The following is a 17331-nucleotide window of genomic DNA, read 5'->3' as shown; positions in this document are numbered from 1 at the left end:
CAAATATTTGAAAGCAACATGCCAGCAAATAGTAAAATATTATTAGGCATTATGAAAGCAACTCTCACTTTTTTGAAAAGCCTTTTCAGTGGGCAGAGGATCAAAGCTTGTAACACCATGCCAAGCAAATGTGTCTGTGCATGAAAAAGGAGTGATATTTGAAGGGAGCCTAACTTCATGTCAAGATGGAAATTTGAGAATCTGATTCTAGTACTTGGACATTCTCTGGCCATTGTCCAATACTTTATGAAAATGATACACTAAATAGGTAAAATTAAATTTGTTGACCATTCTTCTAAGGTTACTCTAAGACTGGTTTTGATTTCTCATAAAGTTTAAAGAGCCTCCTTTTTTTGTTTTGTTTTGTTTTGTTTTGTTTTTGTTTTGTTTTGTTTTGTTTTGTTTAAAATATGTGGGGAAAAATATCAGTATTGATACAGCTTTGGGAGACAGAAGCAATGTCACAGTGAGCAGTTCTTATGTGTTAGAATGGTGTAAAATGTTTTCAAATTCTGGACAGTAACTTAAGAAATTTTCTTTTCCATGTGAAGCTTGCTTTTTATAGTAATGTATTATTTATATTTTCTATTAATAACAGAATTTTAGCCCTTTATGTATGAAAAATGAACTGTTTGAAACCATAGTGTTTCCTTCTTGAATATAATAGATTAACTGAGCATGTATTAGAAAGTCCCAGAATCAGTATAGTCTTAAAAATAGTTTAACAGAAAAAAAAATCATTAGTAAATTAAATCATCTCACTTATCTTCATAGTAAACTGGGTAGAGATTAACCATTCTTCTAATCTCAGCAATTCCATCAAAATATTTTCATAACCACAGGAAAGTTGCCTACAGAAAGAAATCATGGTCGTTTAAGTTTCTTCGTTAAAAGATCCCTTAACTTGGTAGTCTGGTGCCATTTACATGTCCAGAGAGGCCCAAGACATTGAAATGAGACTAGAAGAGAAATCAAAAAATTTCTTGAAGATTTCATCCTTTTCAGAGTGTGAGCATGACACCACCTAATGCTGAAGTGACACCAGGAACTTACATTTTTGCATTTGGATCAGTTTCTTGATACAATGCAAAGTTGAGAACAGGTTTTATGAGATAATTCATTTCATTCTGAACACAGTGTTGAAATATCTTTGAGAAACTGCCTCTTGTTTTTTTCACTAGCAAACTTGTCTTTTCTGTGAGATTACAGGTTATGGTATGAAAACCCGGGTGTGTTCACACCTGCTCAGCTCACTCAGATCAAGCAGACATCTCTTGCCAGAGTTTTATGTGACAATGGTGACAACATAACCAGGGTACAACATGATGTCTTTAAGGTGGCTGAATTCCCACATGGATATAGTAGCTGTGAAGATATTCCTAAATTGGACCTCAGGATGTGGCAAGATTGCTGTGAAGGTCTGTACAGAGGTGGATTTGGGGGCAATGAGGTGTGTGCAGTTTGTTAAGCGTCTATTTTATTTTAAGAAGATATTTTACTGTAATTTGGGTTTTGGGTTTTGTTAAGATGTTACAAATTCTAATCTGAAGCATAGCCCCTGTTAAGTGGGAAATCATTCCATATTTTATATTAAATAAACACTGTAAACAATAGCATAGATTTGAGCATTGCATGGTGTAGATAATTGTTTACTTGTTTTCTTTCTTTTGTGGATAAATATTCTTGTTCATTGCCATCTCCTTCAAAAGTTAGGAGCATGGGGTAATTTTTTTTTCCTGAGAAATAAGCTATTTTTCTCCTGAAATAGGATTTACTTAGCTGCATGAAGCACAGGACACTGCTTGGTGGCCTGTATGTTGGCTTCTGTCTCACAGATTTTCTGTGTGGCCTCTCTTCAGCCATCATACATCAGAATTCACTGCAGCTGTAACACAGTTAGAATCCATTCCCAAGAGAATCTTCTGGATCATGCAGAATGATTTTCAGTAGCAACAACAAAATGCTTCAGAGAACATCACAATGACCTCTCCTTATTGAGATCTCCCTGACAATGTTGTTACCATTTTCTTTGGACAAAATTCAATGACATGTCCAGGCTGTAAAAGTATACTCAGAAATTTTGGGAACTTTTCTCTTGAGCTCTGACTATTGAGAAATTGCTGTCAAACAAATTACTAGTATGAAAAGCCTTGCTCTTATTTGAGAGGATAATGGTAGTATTGGTTGATAATTATTAGAATCTTATTATTTCCCTGATATATTTCAATACTAATATGTTGTAGATTTGCTGATGAAAGGTATCCAGATCTGTGTTCTTCATCTTTTCTACTGCTGATTCTCTTGAGTTTACTACTGCTGAGTAGACTATTTAATATTCTGTTGAAAGATATGCATGAATAAAGAACTGGTGGATTGCATTTTTGAGAAGTCACAATCTTCCACGAGTGTCTTGACTATTTAACTCTTATGGTAAGATGTAATTGTCCACGATGACAAAGTTCTTTTGTGATATGGCTCAGAATTTAAAGCAGGAGGTAAAAGTTAAACTGATGGAAGATATCTCTTCAGGCTGCTACAGATACAGTAAATACTGAGGAAGGATTTTAAGTGCTGTGATCATACCATGAGAACACACTCTGATATCATTAGCAATTTAAAAAGTAGACAGAGATTTACTATTCAAAGTTACTGCATAACTTAGCTTTTAAACTGATTACTTAATTGTCTTGTCCAGTAAACAAGTCTAAAAAAAAATCACTCTCTAAGAAAATTCTTTCTTGGAAGACTCTGTTCAAAATGTCAGTTATCTGTGTGAGACTAGCAGAAATAAATACTTTAAATTTCAATAGAATCTTGTACAATATCCCCCATATACAAAATCTTTCAGGCCTTACTCTAATTTTTACAGCTTTGTGGGGTTTTTTGTAGGTTATTTGGGTTTTTTTAAACGTTTACCAGTTTTGCCATTCCCAAATTAATGATAATAGCTTATAAAAAGCTAGATATGATTGACACATTGTAATTTTAATACAAAGTCTTCCAGAATACCTTAAAAAATTCTCTGACATATGCCAGAAACATTGTGAGAAAATCAATTATTACTCTTTAAATGCTTTACCATAAATAAAGCACATTCTGCCAGTTCAAGATAACTTCGCTTTGCTGTGGTTCATGAAGCTTGACAGACAGTTTCACAAATGCATTTTTTATTTTGATTTGAAATAATAGTAAGGCTGTTCTGAGAAATTACGTGTTGATTCTTGAAATGTTATGTTATCACCTGGTCCTTTTAGAACAGATGTTATCTTTGGAAAGTCTTTAGTATTCTTGTGTTCAACAACCCAGCTTGTATTTTCATTCAAGAAAGTTGCTACCAGAGAGTACCACTGGATGCAGTACAGTTAGACAACTGCCAAGCAAAAGAAAGGGTAAATAATTACCAGTTAAAAAAAAAAAAGCCTATCTCTATCCCCTTTTTCTGAACTCCTGAAGCCTTGCAGGGGTTAATGAAGAAAAAGTGAAGTACGCATGGCTTGAACTGCTTTCTTGCATGGATGAACGACTGTGACGTTTTCTGTGGGAATTCAGTTTAAGCAACTGATGTAAAAAATTTCTTTCCTTCTGTGGCCACCACTCCTCTGAGGTGGGGGCATACACTCAGGAACAGCATTTACTTTGAGTTGAATACATTGTGAGGGTTTTTTTATTTGAATTTGTTACTGGTTATTATTTAAAAGAAAAAACCCTTCTCCATGTTCAAAATGCTTCTAATGATTTTATAATTAAAATTATCCTAAGTTAAAATTTCGAGTACAGAATACTGCTCTCTGTACTTTATGTATGTTTCGTAAGTTACCCATGTGTTCAGCTGTTTCAGCCCAGTTAAAAACACGTCTGGTTTTGTTGTCCTTCCTGTTTTGTTAAAAGTCAAAATACTTTTCCATATGAACAATAGAAAATTTTCTTAGTTACAAAAATCTGCCTTGTAGATGTTATGAGTAAAGCAAGTATTTACTTCTTACAAAACAAAGCATTATTCCTCTTTATAATAACAAAACCAGGTTAACTTTAAATTCAGTTGGCAAATCATACAACAGAATTACTAGTTTATGATGGCAAAAAGTAGGAGTTTCACTGAAGTACACAAGTTTTCTTCTGCTTTCCTTCACTTTCTACCTTTCTTTGTCTTGTCAGAGATGATGGGTTATTGCTGGATTTACTGCAGCTCTTTATTTGGGCAAAGAGCACTCAAGCTTCACATTTTCCAAACAAGACACTTTTGGTGCTTTATTTCAGGCTTTTTACTGCAAAAAATGTATCTTGAATTTGTTTTTTTTAAGTAATCAGTGTACGCTTTCATGATTACTCAAACGTGAGTCTTTGAAAGTTTCACACTTCTTGGTTTTGTTTTGGTTTGGAGGTTTTTCTTGTAAGCTGAATGTCAAAACCCATGAGGTTTTCACATGGACCCAGGAGGACAATAGACAGTGACCTTGGAGGAAGTGATTCAGATAAGATACAAATCATCCTAATAAGTGTAAAATTATTTAGGAAGATTTCTTTTAACTGTTTCTCAGTTAGCAAACAGCATATCTCCTCTGTCAGATATTGTTCTGTTTGTTTGTTTGTTTAATTCAGGAATACAGCCTTATACAAATTATGATCAGACATATTTAAATCCCACTGAATTTCATTAGAAGAGTTAAGACATGTTCTTAATCTGAATGCTTTTATACATGGTCTTTCAGTAGACTGGATCTGTATTTATGAACTCCTGTATTTTAAGACCAGAGGAATGATTATGCTGTCTATTGCTTCTCTGCTGACAACATTAATCTCCTATTAGGCACTTCTCATTATGCCCTTTAATCTTCAATGAAAATACTAAACAGCACTGGGCTGTGGAATACAGCAGAAATAACATTTTAAAATGTTAGCAGAACTTTTTGTGTGAGACTGGAAGTTCTTTTTTGACAAAGGAAATTGTTCACCAAGAACAATTTCAAAGTACTCAAAATACCAAAATGATGTGATTTATGCCTGAAAAGGTTTCCTCTTTACACATAACTTGTTTGCTTTGATCAGGTAAAATATTTTTGCTTTCTACATTCAAATGTATCTTTTTACATCTAAATTTATATTTAAAGACGGTGGCTGTTAGCTTAATAACAATTCAGTCTACACCAGGCTACTAAAATAAAGTTCCAGGGTCTATAATTTTAAGGATTGCATCCTTTTTATCTTTGAATGGAAGTACATTTAATATAGCCCAGTATTTTTGCATGATTAAAAATTTTACTGAGACAATATTTTTATTTGTATTTCATCCAAACCAAAAAAATTTTATCTTTCTCAGGTATCTGTGATCCATGAAATACAATTCTACATTCATAAACATAAAATAAAGAGACTTAATGTATGACATTGCTTTGTCTTTGCTACCCGGAGTTTCATGCCAGTAGTTGCCATCCCTGGTGAAAAGCAACAGGGAAACAATCGGCTTCAATCATTTTGTTTAAATTCAAACTTCTGAATGAGTTGCCAGATCTGTCAAAGTCCCACTGCTGGCAATAAAGAGATATCTCTAGAGGACAGTCAGGCTGCAATCTTGACTTATGTAAGTGTTTACTGACTGTAAAATTAACATGGGTAGGAAATCCTCCTAATTGAAGTATCTCAGTGTTTTCTACAAGTCAAGGCAGCTGGAGGATTTACTTCTTTCCTGTGTACTTTGCTGCTTTTCTAAGACACTGTTCACTCCACAGTCTAGTGGGCAGAACAGTTCTTAGGGTCTTTATTTTAAAAATTTCCATGGATTTTCAGTCTGTCTGAAATTACTTTTTCTTATTGATTTACATTCCAAAAGCTGCATGTTTTTGATTTTCAAAATCCTCCAACTAGTCCTATTTAATTTTTCCACTGGAGAGGTTGGATTTGCTTTGGTTTGGTGTCAAGAACCTAATGTTTCTCCTGAATCTACTTGCAGACCATCCAAGACCTATTCAGATCACAGAAGTATGATATGTTTTTAATGTCCTTTGTCTATCATTAGCTATATATTAACAAATTGGACATTTGCTTTCCCAACAACATCTGAACCTTCTCATTCTGACAGCAGACGGATCTTGAAGCTCAGTCTGTGAGCTTTGAGATCAACTACAGGAAACATCTTTATTCTTAAAATTCCCCAGTATATCAGCTGGCAGATGACAGTCTGGGTTGTTACTTCATCTTCTACCTTCTATACTTTTTTCTTTTCAGATGTTTAAGTAATTTTTATACAAAATATATCTGTTCTGATCTGAGCAGATTACTGTTGGATTTTAGACCACCACATTACATTTTTGGTGCTGTTTAATTTATCTTTTGTTAGAAAGTCTTATTCAATAGAACAAATGAATAGATGCAGTGCAACCTGAAGGGTTGTGGCCCATTTTGGCAATAACAAAACCAGCTATTTTGAGTTAGGGCTTCATTTTGTGTGAACATTTTCCTATGTTGTGCAATTTTTAAGTAGCAGCTTTGTGAAAACATCTACTCAAAAAATATCTTTTTACATTAGATATTTTCAGTGTTTCTCCACCCTTTTACTGCTCCCACTGGCATGTCTACAAGTTCTTAATACCAATGCTTACAGTAAGAGCAACCTAATTCACTACAATAGATCTCAGAGAATCAAACTAGTATCAAATAGATATATGTGCTTTGCTTCACATTTCCTCAGTCTTTCAAGTTATTTTAATCTACCATTAGATTAATTCTCCATGGCCTCGATTTTGAGGAGTGATTCATAGAGAACTAAGAGTGCTCAATAATTCTCTGTCAGGTATTTTATTATCCAATTTACATTATAGTTGCATTTTTAAAACCTTGTGAGAAACAGGGGATTTTCAGAAGATATGGACATGGCTTCCATATACAAATGGAAATACCAATTTCTTTATGGAAAGGGTTGTTGTACATTGGAACAGGCTGCCCAGGGAGGTGGAGTCATCATCCCTGGAAATGTTCAAGAAATGGCTGGATGTGGCACTTAATGCCATGATCTAGTTGACAAGGTGGTGCTTGGTCAAAGGTTGAATCTGATGATATCAGGGGTCTTTTCCAACATAAATGATTCTGTGATGCTGTGGGATTTTGTAAATGGATCAGCTTGACACTTGCAGTGTAACAATAGCTAACTTCTGGAAGAAAAACTGTCCATAGAGAAAAAGAATTCTTAGGTTGCTTTCAAACATTCACTTTTCTGCAGAAAATTAATTGGAATGGGTATAGTTAATTTTGGGACACTTCAGTTAGGCTGAAAAAAAGCAGAATTTCAGGCTAATTTTTCTTATTTACTGCTACTGGTAAAGTATTCTTCATTAAAAGTAATTGAAAAAAAAAAGAGACAAGAAATTTCTTGATTTAGATTTAGGCTTTCTGGAAGCTAAAGCATTTTGTCCTGTACCTCTCAGCCGTGACATTCCTCCCTGTTGTACCTGAAACAGAAACCAAGAACAAGAGCTGTTAATTTGGCAAGTTGACACATTTGAGTTTTAAAAAAAACCACAGGAAGTCAGATCTGTGTACGTAAAGCTGTCACTGGACATATGGTTCTCATATTTACCAGTCTAAGGTGATGAAACCTTCCCAAGATTTCAGACCTTTGTTTCTAAGAAACAGCCTAGGAATAAAAAAAACAATGGGCCATTGTGTTATTGTACCAAAAAACCCCCTCTATTATGCAAGATGACCATAGCAGTTATTGAACAAAGGAGGACTGCAGAGACCTTTCACATATTGCTTCCAAGAGAAACTAGAGGTTTTGTGACACTCCGGAAAACTTTAAGCAACACATTGCTTTAAGAGAAAAATTCCTCTGACCAAAATTAGTTCTTTCTTCAGGAACCCTTCAGTGTGATACTTTTTCTCACCATACTAAATATAGAAGTGTCTAAGGGTGTTCAAAAATGCCTTCATGCCGAGCTTCTTACAGACACATCGGTCTGTTCCCATCTGAGAATTCACTTTCTGAATGGACAGCAAGGAGATTATGTGGGAAACAGCGGGACACACATGAAAAATGAACAATATGCTGGCAGTAAATGCCGCATAATTCTTTGGTGGGTGCTCTTATTATAGGAGGAAAGTAATACATTTATTAAAGAATGGGACAAACCACAAGGAAAGAAAAGGGAAGGGGAATTGTGGATAACTTGTGTTCGAGAATGATCTGTAGATATTGTTTTTGATCTCAGAAATTTTTTTCGGTCAGTCATCCTTTTCTTATTCTGTGTCCTAAATGATATTAAGCCATTAAGCCAAACTTAAGTCTTTCCTAACAGGGAAATTGTGATATTGTAATTTAAGTAAAAGTCCAACACAATTAAAAGTAGTCCAAGATACCTAATTTCATGTAATCAGAGCAACCTTGCATTTGTTTCTCTAGTTGCTAATTTCAGCATTGTTTATAGACTTGAAACTTTTGCAGCAATTTTTGTTGATACTTCAATCTAAAGATACTTCAATCTAAATTCCAGAAAAATACTTTATAAATGTTATTGACTTCCTGATTTGTTTTGGTGAAAATTAAGAGAAACATTATGGAAAATGACTCCTTCCTGTGTTCAGTTGCTTTCATGGCTCATTCTGTTAATACCAGACTTAGGTGAGAAATGTGTGGCATCCTGTATTTAGGCTTTCCCTTCTGTTTTAGCAGGCTCTGCTTCTAGCAGTTGATCATGCAGCTTGATCCTGCTTCATCTTAGCCCATTATAACTTTTAGCTTTAAAGCTTCTGTGAAGAGAAATGACAGAACTTCTATTTTCTCATTGTCTCCTCTATCAAGTACTGTTTGTAGTTTTATTTTGTTTTCATTTTCTTCTTTAAATGGGACTCTGTCCGAATGCTCACTATGTTTGGAAGGCTAAATAAAGTGAACTGGAAGAAAGACATACTTCGTCCTGTCAAGATGTCCTCTTAGGATCTTAGGAGAAGATTTTTGGTTTAGGTCAGTCTCAGGCTTGAGATTTTTACTCTGTGGTGGAAATAGTTTTAGTGTCTGGTGATACCTTCAAATTCCTCAGATTTGGAAATAGGACTTGTCAACCTATAAAGCATGTCTGCAAATTTGGAATTTAATTAAAAATTCTCTTTCAGACACCAAAAATAACAAATAATAATGCCTGGAATAGATGAGGAACCCACAGAGTGGTTTTTCTGTCTTTGTTTTTCTTCATACGTGGTTGCCCCTTTTGAAAAGGAGAAAATAATTAAAAGCCAAGAGAGTGAAAATTTCAGAAGTGGAAAGAATAGTTAAAGTAGCACTATATAGGCTTGTTAAAATAGTATTTATTCCTTTGTTTCATACTAAAAAGCTGGTCTGCAGGTAATCACATTCTCTGCATCTAATTTCCTTAAATGTTCTATCACTGAGATATATTCATCTGCCAATGAATTGAATGAACCAATTCCAGAGGGATCAGACTGAATGTATGACTTGCCTTTAAATTCAGAAAATACTGCAAAATCATATAAATATTGTAACTGCTGAAATATACTGTCTATGTGTAATTTCTTGTCCATTTTCAGACTGTAGAACCAGAGGACAGTTTAATGCATTTTCATATCACTTTCGGGGGAGACGTTCTCTTGACTACAGCTTTCGGGAGGACAAGCCCCTGAAGAAAATGAAAACGGTCAAAACAGTAAGGTGAGAATTTTTTTTTTAAGAATTATAAAAAACATTTGCTTTCAAAATGGAATGGAACTGAATGATTTCTTTGTGAGCACATACCACTTTTTTTCCAGTGTCTGCTTTCTCAAGTTTATGATTGATGTATTTTATTCTGACACTTCTACATATCTACAAAAATAAACCACTTTTTTCAAGCTCAAATTCGTTTAAAACTCTTTGTGAGTAGTATAAGTATAGTACTTTTGTTCTTCCTGCAGTTTTCATGAAAAAAAAAAAAACATTAATGAAGTGTGATTTGGGGATTTGAAATGCCACATTCCTACAGTGCCTGCAGTAACTAAATTAATCTACATTATTTCTATTTCCTTTTCTATAGCTCCTTTTCGGAGCTTCTAGATTCTCCTGTAGAAGTAGGAGGATACCAAGTGTTGATTTCACTTGCATAAAAATTTATGGTAATGGTAAGGATTACTTCTGGTACCAAAATACTCAGAGCAGGAATGGAGAACAGCAGTGCTAATAATATTGTTTATAACAACCTAATCCTCAAAATACAGCAAGGAAGTAAATCACAGTTTCAGTCACAAATTGTCAGCTGCACAGGGTCCCTGCCCTTTCCAGGGAATGAAAACTTATGTATGAATTAACGACATGAAATGAGTTCTGCTCAGACCATTTCTTGATGAACAAATTTGAGACATTTGAATTATAGCTCTTTCTATTCAGCATGCATTCTTTTAACAAATAAAACTCTCTGTTTGAGTGATGGTGATGACGAAGTAGAGTCTACCCACTCCAGCAAGGAAAGCATCTAGACAGATACATAAAGAGCTAAATGTATTTCAGCAATTTCAAATACTCTGGACGGTATCTTCTACAGTACCTGAAGAAACACCATGATTATATTTCACTTATTTGAGAGGAATCTGTCCTGAAATAAAATATCCTTTACATGTTTAGGATTTTAGACAAGAGAAGACAGCAGCTAAGTATAAGCTGGCTTATAGATAATATGAAAAGGTAGGTTCCTTTCAGGTAATCCTTGAAGAAGGATGTTTTGTCTGTCTTTGCAAGTGAACTGCTAGCAAAATTTACAGAAAAGCAATTCACTTTTTAAGGATGCTAGTCCCATAGTTCTAAAACTGTAAAAGGTGTTAAATAAAAATGAAAGCAAGAAAAAAATAAATGCTTAGATCTAAGGACAAGCTTGTTTGACTGTGTTTCAGAAATTACTGTGTTTCAGTCCAATTACTAATTAGGAATACAAAATAGTAGATGTACAATACTTCATTTGTAGCATAAAGCTAAAACAACTTCAGTCATTGAATGTTCCCATCAGCTCTCATGCTCAGCGTTCTATTTAAATTGCATTTGTGGTGAGAAGGGTTTTTTCCTCCTCTTTTTTTTAGCTTCAGATTTTCAATAACTTGAACAGGTGGGGAAGATTAAATCTTTTGTTATACAATAGCAGCTGCTTTACTAGAACTTGAGCATGTTACGTTGTTTAGAGTTCTTTTTCTTTAATTTAGATGAAAAACTATGGGAAACTCAGTAGCTTGAACCCCTGCCAGTAAGTGCTGTTTTAATTTATGCAGAAAGATTATAAATCCTGAGCCCTGATATATGAGAATTTTTTGCCAGTTCATTCTTTGGGTATCCCTTAGCACTGGAGATGACATGTTAACAAAATAGTAATGCCTGGAATTATTAATGGATTCAAAGATCTGCAAAATAGTAATGGATTCAAGGATCTTAATGTAATAAGTGACTTAAAAATTATTGTTGTCTATGCTTTTGAATGCATGTTTTTTCAAGTGGTGCCAGATAATATATTGTTAGTTATGGACAGTTCCTTTTGTTACTCTTCCTCATCAACAGATTGAATTGATTAACACAATTTAGTGTTATATATCTGTTATGAGATGTCAACTAGAAAGTACTGCAGACAAAAGACTTTAGCTTTTGTGTATTATAAGCAGTATTGATGTCAAATGTTAGTAAAAAATATGCATATCTAGAAGTACTTCTCATTTATTTATGAAACCAAACTTTCTCCTTCTTAAAGTCATATTTCTTAAAATACATGTTCTGCTAACAAGCCTGTAGAGGAAGAATATGGTTCAGAATGTGAAATGTGAATTTCATATCAGATGGAACACTTTTTAAGACTCTTTCCTTTTAGTCTGCTTTCATATTGGAGGCTCAGGGATGAATTTAAGGTGATGCTCTATAGTGTCACTGGTGACAACTTTGTGTGTAGCCCTGCATGAAATACATAATTTTCTAAGTATAAGAAATTCTCTGTTGCTAGTGATATTCACAGTAATCTAGAGCTCACCTGTCCTGTCTGTCTTCAGCACCAGCTGGTCTTGTGTGCTGCTGTGGTTCATACCGTTCCTACGTTTGTTGGTTGCTCTTTTTTTACACTTTTGTTAAGTGTCCTAGAATATCTAGCCAAATAAAAATGAGTTAGATTAATATCCTGACTTGGCATTCATTTGTTTTAGTTCTGTGAAACAGAGTAAATATTTTCGTAATGCCACATCAGCATCTAATGAAAACAGAAATGTACTCGCAGTGAATGACTTCAAAGAATTTGTTTTGGAAATGCAAAAAACTATTTCAAGCCTCAGAAATCAGGTAAGATACTATCATCAACTAATTCTAGTCTATCAAGTCTAATTGTAGATTTAATTAATAATGTTTTCCTAACATCTGTCTTACATTTTTAATATTTAGACATCCCCTGCAGACAAAACCTACCACATAATATCTCAAACAAAAACCAACATAGAACATTGTGTGTTATTATTCTTGATTTCTGTGTTCTTTTGAAATCATACTGAAATATTCTACAGCTGGACCCTCTTGACTTTTGAACCTGAAGCCTCGTGTAACCATTGTATACTAAACACAGAATTAATCCTTCTCTAAAAATTTGTGTGTTGTTTTAATAAAATCTTTTTTACCATTTGAAACTTATACAATCTGTGTAAAGCAATGATTAAAATGTAGACTTCATAAGAAGTAATATGCCAGACTACAGCTGTAGGTAAAATCTAGATCACTTAGAGAAGACTTCACAATGTTTGCAGGTAAACTCTATTCAGCCATAGTGGAATCCCATTTTTAAAATGTACACCATACAGAAGTTAATAAAAAATTCAAGTAAATATTCTAAATTAAGGTGTTTAAAAGAAATTTTAAAACTCACCTCCTTTCCAAAACATTTTTGACAGTTTAAATTTGGTTTTCTGTATATGAAACATGTAGGTTTTTAATCTTTGTATGCTCTAGGTGAATATTCCAATGGTAGGAAAGATGTATTTTCTGTTAGCTTTCTTTTGAAAGACTATCTCCATATGTTTTACCTGTTTTTAATCTTTTAGCATTATAAAAACTAAGTAGTGAGAAGAAAAACCCAAACAAGTATAACAAGGATTATATAGCATGTAGCATAAGGGAAAAGACAGAATACTTTACACGAATAAAAACCTTTCTTTGATTCAGTTACTTTACTTTTTAAAATGTTTTCAGATAAAAAAACTTGAATCACGCCTCAGTAATTCTGATTGCACTGATGAAGAGGGTAAATCATATTCCAGCAATGAAACCTGGAAAAGGGACCCTTGTACTTTGTGTGAATGCAAAGTAAGTATGTGGAAATTCACTTTGAGATAGAAATTATAATTCTGTTTCTAAACCAGCAGTTCCAGTTTTGTGCCTGCTAATTTCTGGGTAATACTTGCAAATTTCTTTTTATGGATCTTCAGTTATTTTGTACAGAAAATTATATTATTCAGATATTCCTGCCCTGGACATTCAATCCAGCCATTATCTATTTTTATTATATTTCTATTTTCATTTATGTAAAGCTATATGGGTGAAATTAACTGCAAAGCGAGACGCTTAATGAAGAAGTCCAAAAAAAAGCATAAAAATCAATAAAAGTTCATCTTAGTGCTAGACTGTAATTTTCTTCTATCAGAGAGAAAATTTTTAAAAGGTAGTAAAAAAAGTATGTTAGTGCTTGGTACCCCAGTCTCACCTGAATGTTAGACAAAAGCATATGTGCTGCTTTATCAAAAAGATGTGGTAATACAGAGAGTGCCTTAACCTTCTCAAAGTAAGTTGATATTGAAACAAACCATGTGGGGTTATAGTATTAGTCAGGTTCTTACAGAGAATCAATGAGAATATGTTCTGCAATAACATAAAAAGTGTATTTCTTGTTTGGAATATGTAGCTAAGTATGTTTTTGTTCTGTTATTTTTTTTCCTGGCACAGGTTGGTCAGATTACCTGTTTTGTAGAATCATGCCCGCCAGCTGACTGTGAAGCACCTGTGAAGGGAAAAGGAGATTGCTGTCCAGTCTGCTTACAACAAAATACTAATAAAAAGAAGCCATAAGTCTCCTTTTTAAGAATTTAGGGTGCATACTCCTCAAATCATATCAGTGCCTGCTGATGGCAAAAACAGGTAACTACGGTCCTAACAACAGCAAGAAACCAAGATTTACAATATTCTAATGGTGCTGTAACAGTATAACATAATGTATCATTTTATTTTCTGCCCATGAAGGTAAATCACAATGCAAAACTTAACGAAAGGGAAATTAGCAAAAAGGTCAAAGTTAATTGTGTGTTATACTTCTCAGGTTAGAGAAACTCAAACTGGTGCTACTTTAAAAGAACACTGTCAGGTAGTTTTAGGTACCCAAAATGACTGGGTTTAGGATTTACTCTGAAATAAACACTTTGTTTCCTGTCTTTACTTTGCAACATTAAAAGTTTACCATCCCTTTCTAGTACCAGTCTGTGTTGATACTAGCTCTTTGCTGTTACTTAGTAAAATGCCAGGAAAACACAAGGTCACTGTGCCTGTAGCAATGCCACAGCAGGCCAGTTTCTGCAAACATCAATGCATGGAAATTCTGTTAAATCACACTATTACTGCTGGGTCTGAACCAGCACGGAAATAAACAAAGCTACTTGATGCCTTTCAACATCCTTTCCTTAATTCAAGGAGCAAAATAAATCAAAATTTTCAAAGCAAAAAAAGCTAGAATTAGTAAGGAAATATAAATAACTGTAATTGGAAGAAAGAAAAAGCAACTGAATGTGTATTATAGATGTAATTGACAGTGTTCCTCATTCTAGGGAAACATGCATGACAGAGTAGCATTTGATCTTAAAAATTAACATAATCCTTTTTGTCAAAACATACGTAATTACTTGACAACATTTTTTTGTTTGTTTGTTTCATTTATTTTAAATCTTTGTAACATAACCATCCAGGTCAATTTTAAAGCATGCTTCTCTTGATCTCAGATCAGCTCTTGTAATTGTATGGCCCTGTTTTGAAAATGTGAAAAGATGTCACATGCCATTTTGTATACAAAGATTCCTACTGATTCATTGTACATATCGCCAATAGACATATGTTCCTGATTATATTGTGGCACTGTTGAAAAAAAGAAAAATCAAAATCAAGCAGCATGATTAATTGTGGATTGACTACTTTTTCTGATAAGGTATTTGATTTTTTTTTTTTTTCAGTTTCATCTAATGAATATATATTTTTACCTCAATATTTTTGTCATTCGTGTTAAAAATGGTCTGCCAGTGGACTTCATCTCCCATTTAAATGTTGAACATTATAGAATATATGTCTACACTAGCATTTCAAAGTTATGTACTTTTTAGAATGCAAACTGCATATTTTTGACCAGGAATTATATTGAGTGAAGGACAACTATCATACCTCATTTTACAGCTTTTTTTGTGTTTATTCAGAATTGATTGTTTCCCTGAATACTTAATTTGCTAGAGGTTATTGCTCTGTCCTTTAGTCCTAAATCAGGACTAGCTAGAACCAGAGCTAGTTGCATAATTCACTGACTTCTGAGTTTAAGCATTCAAATTCAAGGGACAGAGATTGGGGTATCAAATAAATCTGCACAAAATTAAACCTTCATATGTTAAATATTTCAGATTATGCAAACAGACTGAGTACTTAATTATTGCATGGTAGAACAAATACCTATCTAATAACTAACCTAGCACAGCAATATGAAATCCACTATCATATTTTGGCACATAATTTCTCTACTAACATTAATAATTTCTAATTTGATAAACTATTACCATGACACACATTCAAACTTTTGTGTAACTTTAAAGCTTACTACAGAAACTTTGTTTCATGCTATGGTGGAAGCAATATGTACATGTGAGTGCTGTGTTAAAGGTGTGTGGTACACATGGAATTGCAATTTATATTTTTGAGAATATTTTAATTGATTTTATATACAATGTTTTATGTAATATTCTTTGTTAATACTTCTAGAAATTGTGTGTGACGAGCATGTTTGAGTATCATATGGTTCCTAAAAATTGTCATTCTTGTATTTCTTTGATACTCTGGTATTTTGTTGACTTTTGTTGAGAGTCCAAACCACATGTCTCGTCCTGTAATTCCAACTCAGATGGAACTCCCATTGACCTATAGCAGAAGTTCCTCAAAGAGGAAGGGTTGCAGAGCTAAACCAAATGTAACTTAACTGTCCAAACAGTTAAATAAGGCAGTAGTGCATCCAACTGGTTACTACTTGCATTCTTCCTTTTCAATTTTGCATTAAATAAACTTTCTCAAGATTTCCGCTTATAGGAGACGAGAGTTTCCATTTATACATTGTAAAATAGTACCTTATATCTGATTGTTCCTTTTCTCCAGCCTCCAGAGTAAAGTGGGAGGTTTTCTTCGTTGTTCACTGTTTATTCATATGGTATATAAAATGGGCTTAGGAGTCTGGATATGCTTAAACAAGTGTAACAAGTGTAATATTGAGTTATTTTCCACCATCCATCTGCTTATAAATCAGGAAAACCAGGTCTTTATCCACAGTAAAATGTAATCAGTCATGGATTGTACTAGTTCAGTTTTATTGCAGTGTCTCTAGAATCAATGTTGATTTTAACATTTCTGAAACAGTGGCCAATGGCTAGATGACCATTTCCTCAGTATCCATTGTGAGAATATTGCTGTAATATGATGCAAATTTTACATATTTATTTTCTTTTTTTAATGTTACCTAAAACAAAGTCATTGTTGTTGTTATTTTAACCAGTAAATTTACCAAAGAGCTGTTTGCACTGTATAATGAATGCTTTTCAGTTAAAATAAAATGGGCCACATTTCCAAGTAAATTTCAAGTGATTTCTTCTTGTACGTTTATTTTTTAGATTATTTGCTGAAGTTCCAAAAAATAGGCTTTGATAAATTGCTAGATACTAATACTGTTCTGACCAGCTGTTGCATTATGATGTACCTAATCAGGAGATTGTACTGAGTCATGAAAAGGCAGCATTGTTTAATAGCATACTTTAAAGCAGACATACTAAGAATATCAGACTGTTGTTTTGCAATTGTCCTGGCTGCTTAGTTCATAGAACCATATACTCAGCTGAGTTAGAAGGCACCCACAAGGATCACTGAGCCTAATTCCTGGCCCTGCATTCCCAAGAGTCACACCATGTGCCCAAGGGCATTGTCCAAACACTTCTTGAACTCTGTCAGGCTCCCTGGGGAGCCTGTTCCAGTGCCCAGCCACCCTCTGGGTGAAGAACCTTTTTCTGATACCCATCCTAAACCTCCCTGACTCAGCTTCATGCCATTTCCTCGAGTCCTGT

At 34.0% G+C, this 17331-nt stretch overlaps 1 protein-coding gene across 2 annotated transcripts in view; it reads left to right on the top strand.

The window, feature by feature from the left end:
• The window catches only part of PXDN (peroxidasin), an 87490-nt gene extending 70776 nt beyond the window's left edge, over nucleotides 1-16714 (top strand). For both annotated transcript variants that reach the window (XM_082276820.1, XM_082276819.1), the window contains 5 exons: nucleotides 1210-1418; nucleotides 9535-9655; nucleotides 12148-12280; nucleotides 13178-13291; nucleotides 13928-16714. In XM_082276820.1, the coding sequence (XP_082132946.1) occupies nucleotides 1210-1418; nucleotides 9535-9655; nucleotides 12148-12280; nucleotides 13178-13291; nucleotides 13928-14050 (700 nt within the window). In that variant the 3' untranslated portion in view covers nucleotides 14051-16714. The remainder of the gene's footprint in view (nucleotides 1-1209; nucleotides 1419-9534; nucleotides 9656-12147; nucleotides 12281-13177; nucleotides 13292-13927) is intronic.
• The last annotated feature ends 617 nt before the right edge of the window (nucleotides 16715-17331 follow it).

This window comes from Coloeus monedula (genome assembly GCF_965178545.1).
Source record: "Coloeus monedula genome assembly, chromosome: 2".
NCBI classification, from domain to species: Eukaryota; Metazoa; Chordata; class Aves; order Passeriformes; family Corvidae; genus Coloeus; species Coloeus monedula.
Note: the sequence above shows the minus strand (reverse complement) of the source record. Positions and strands in the feature narration are given on the sequence as shown.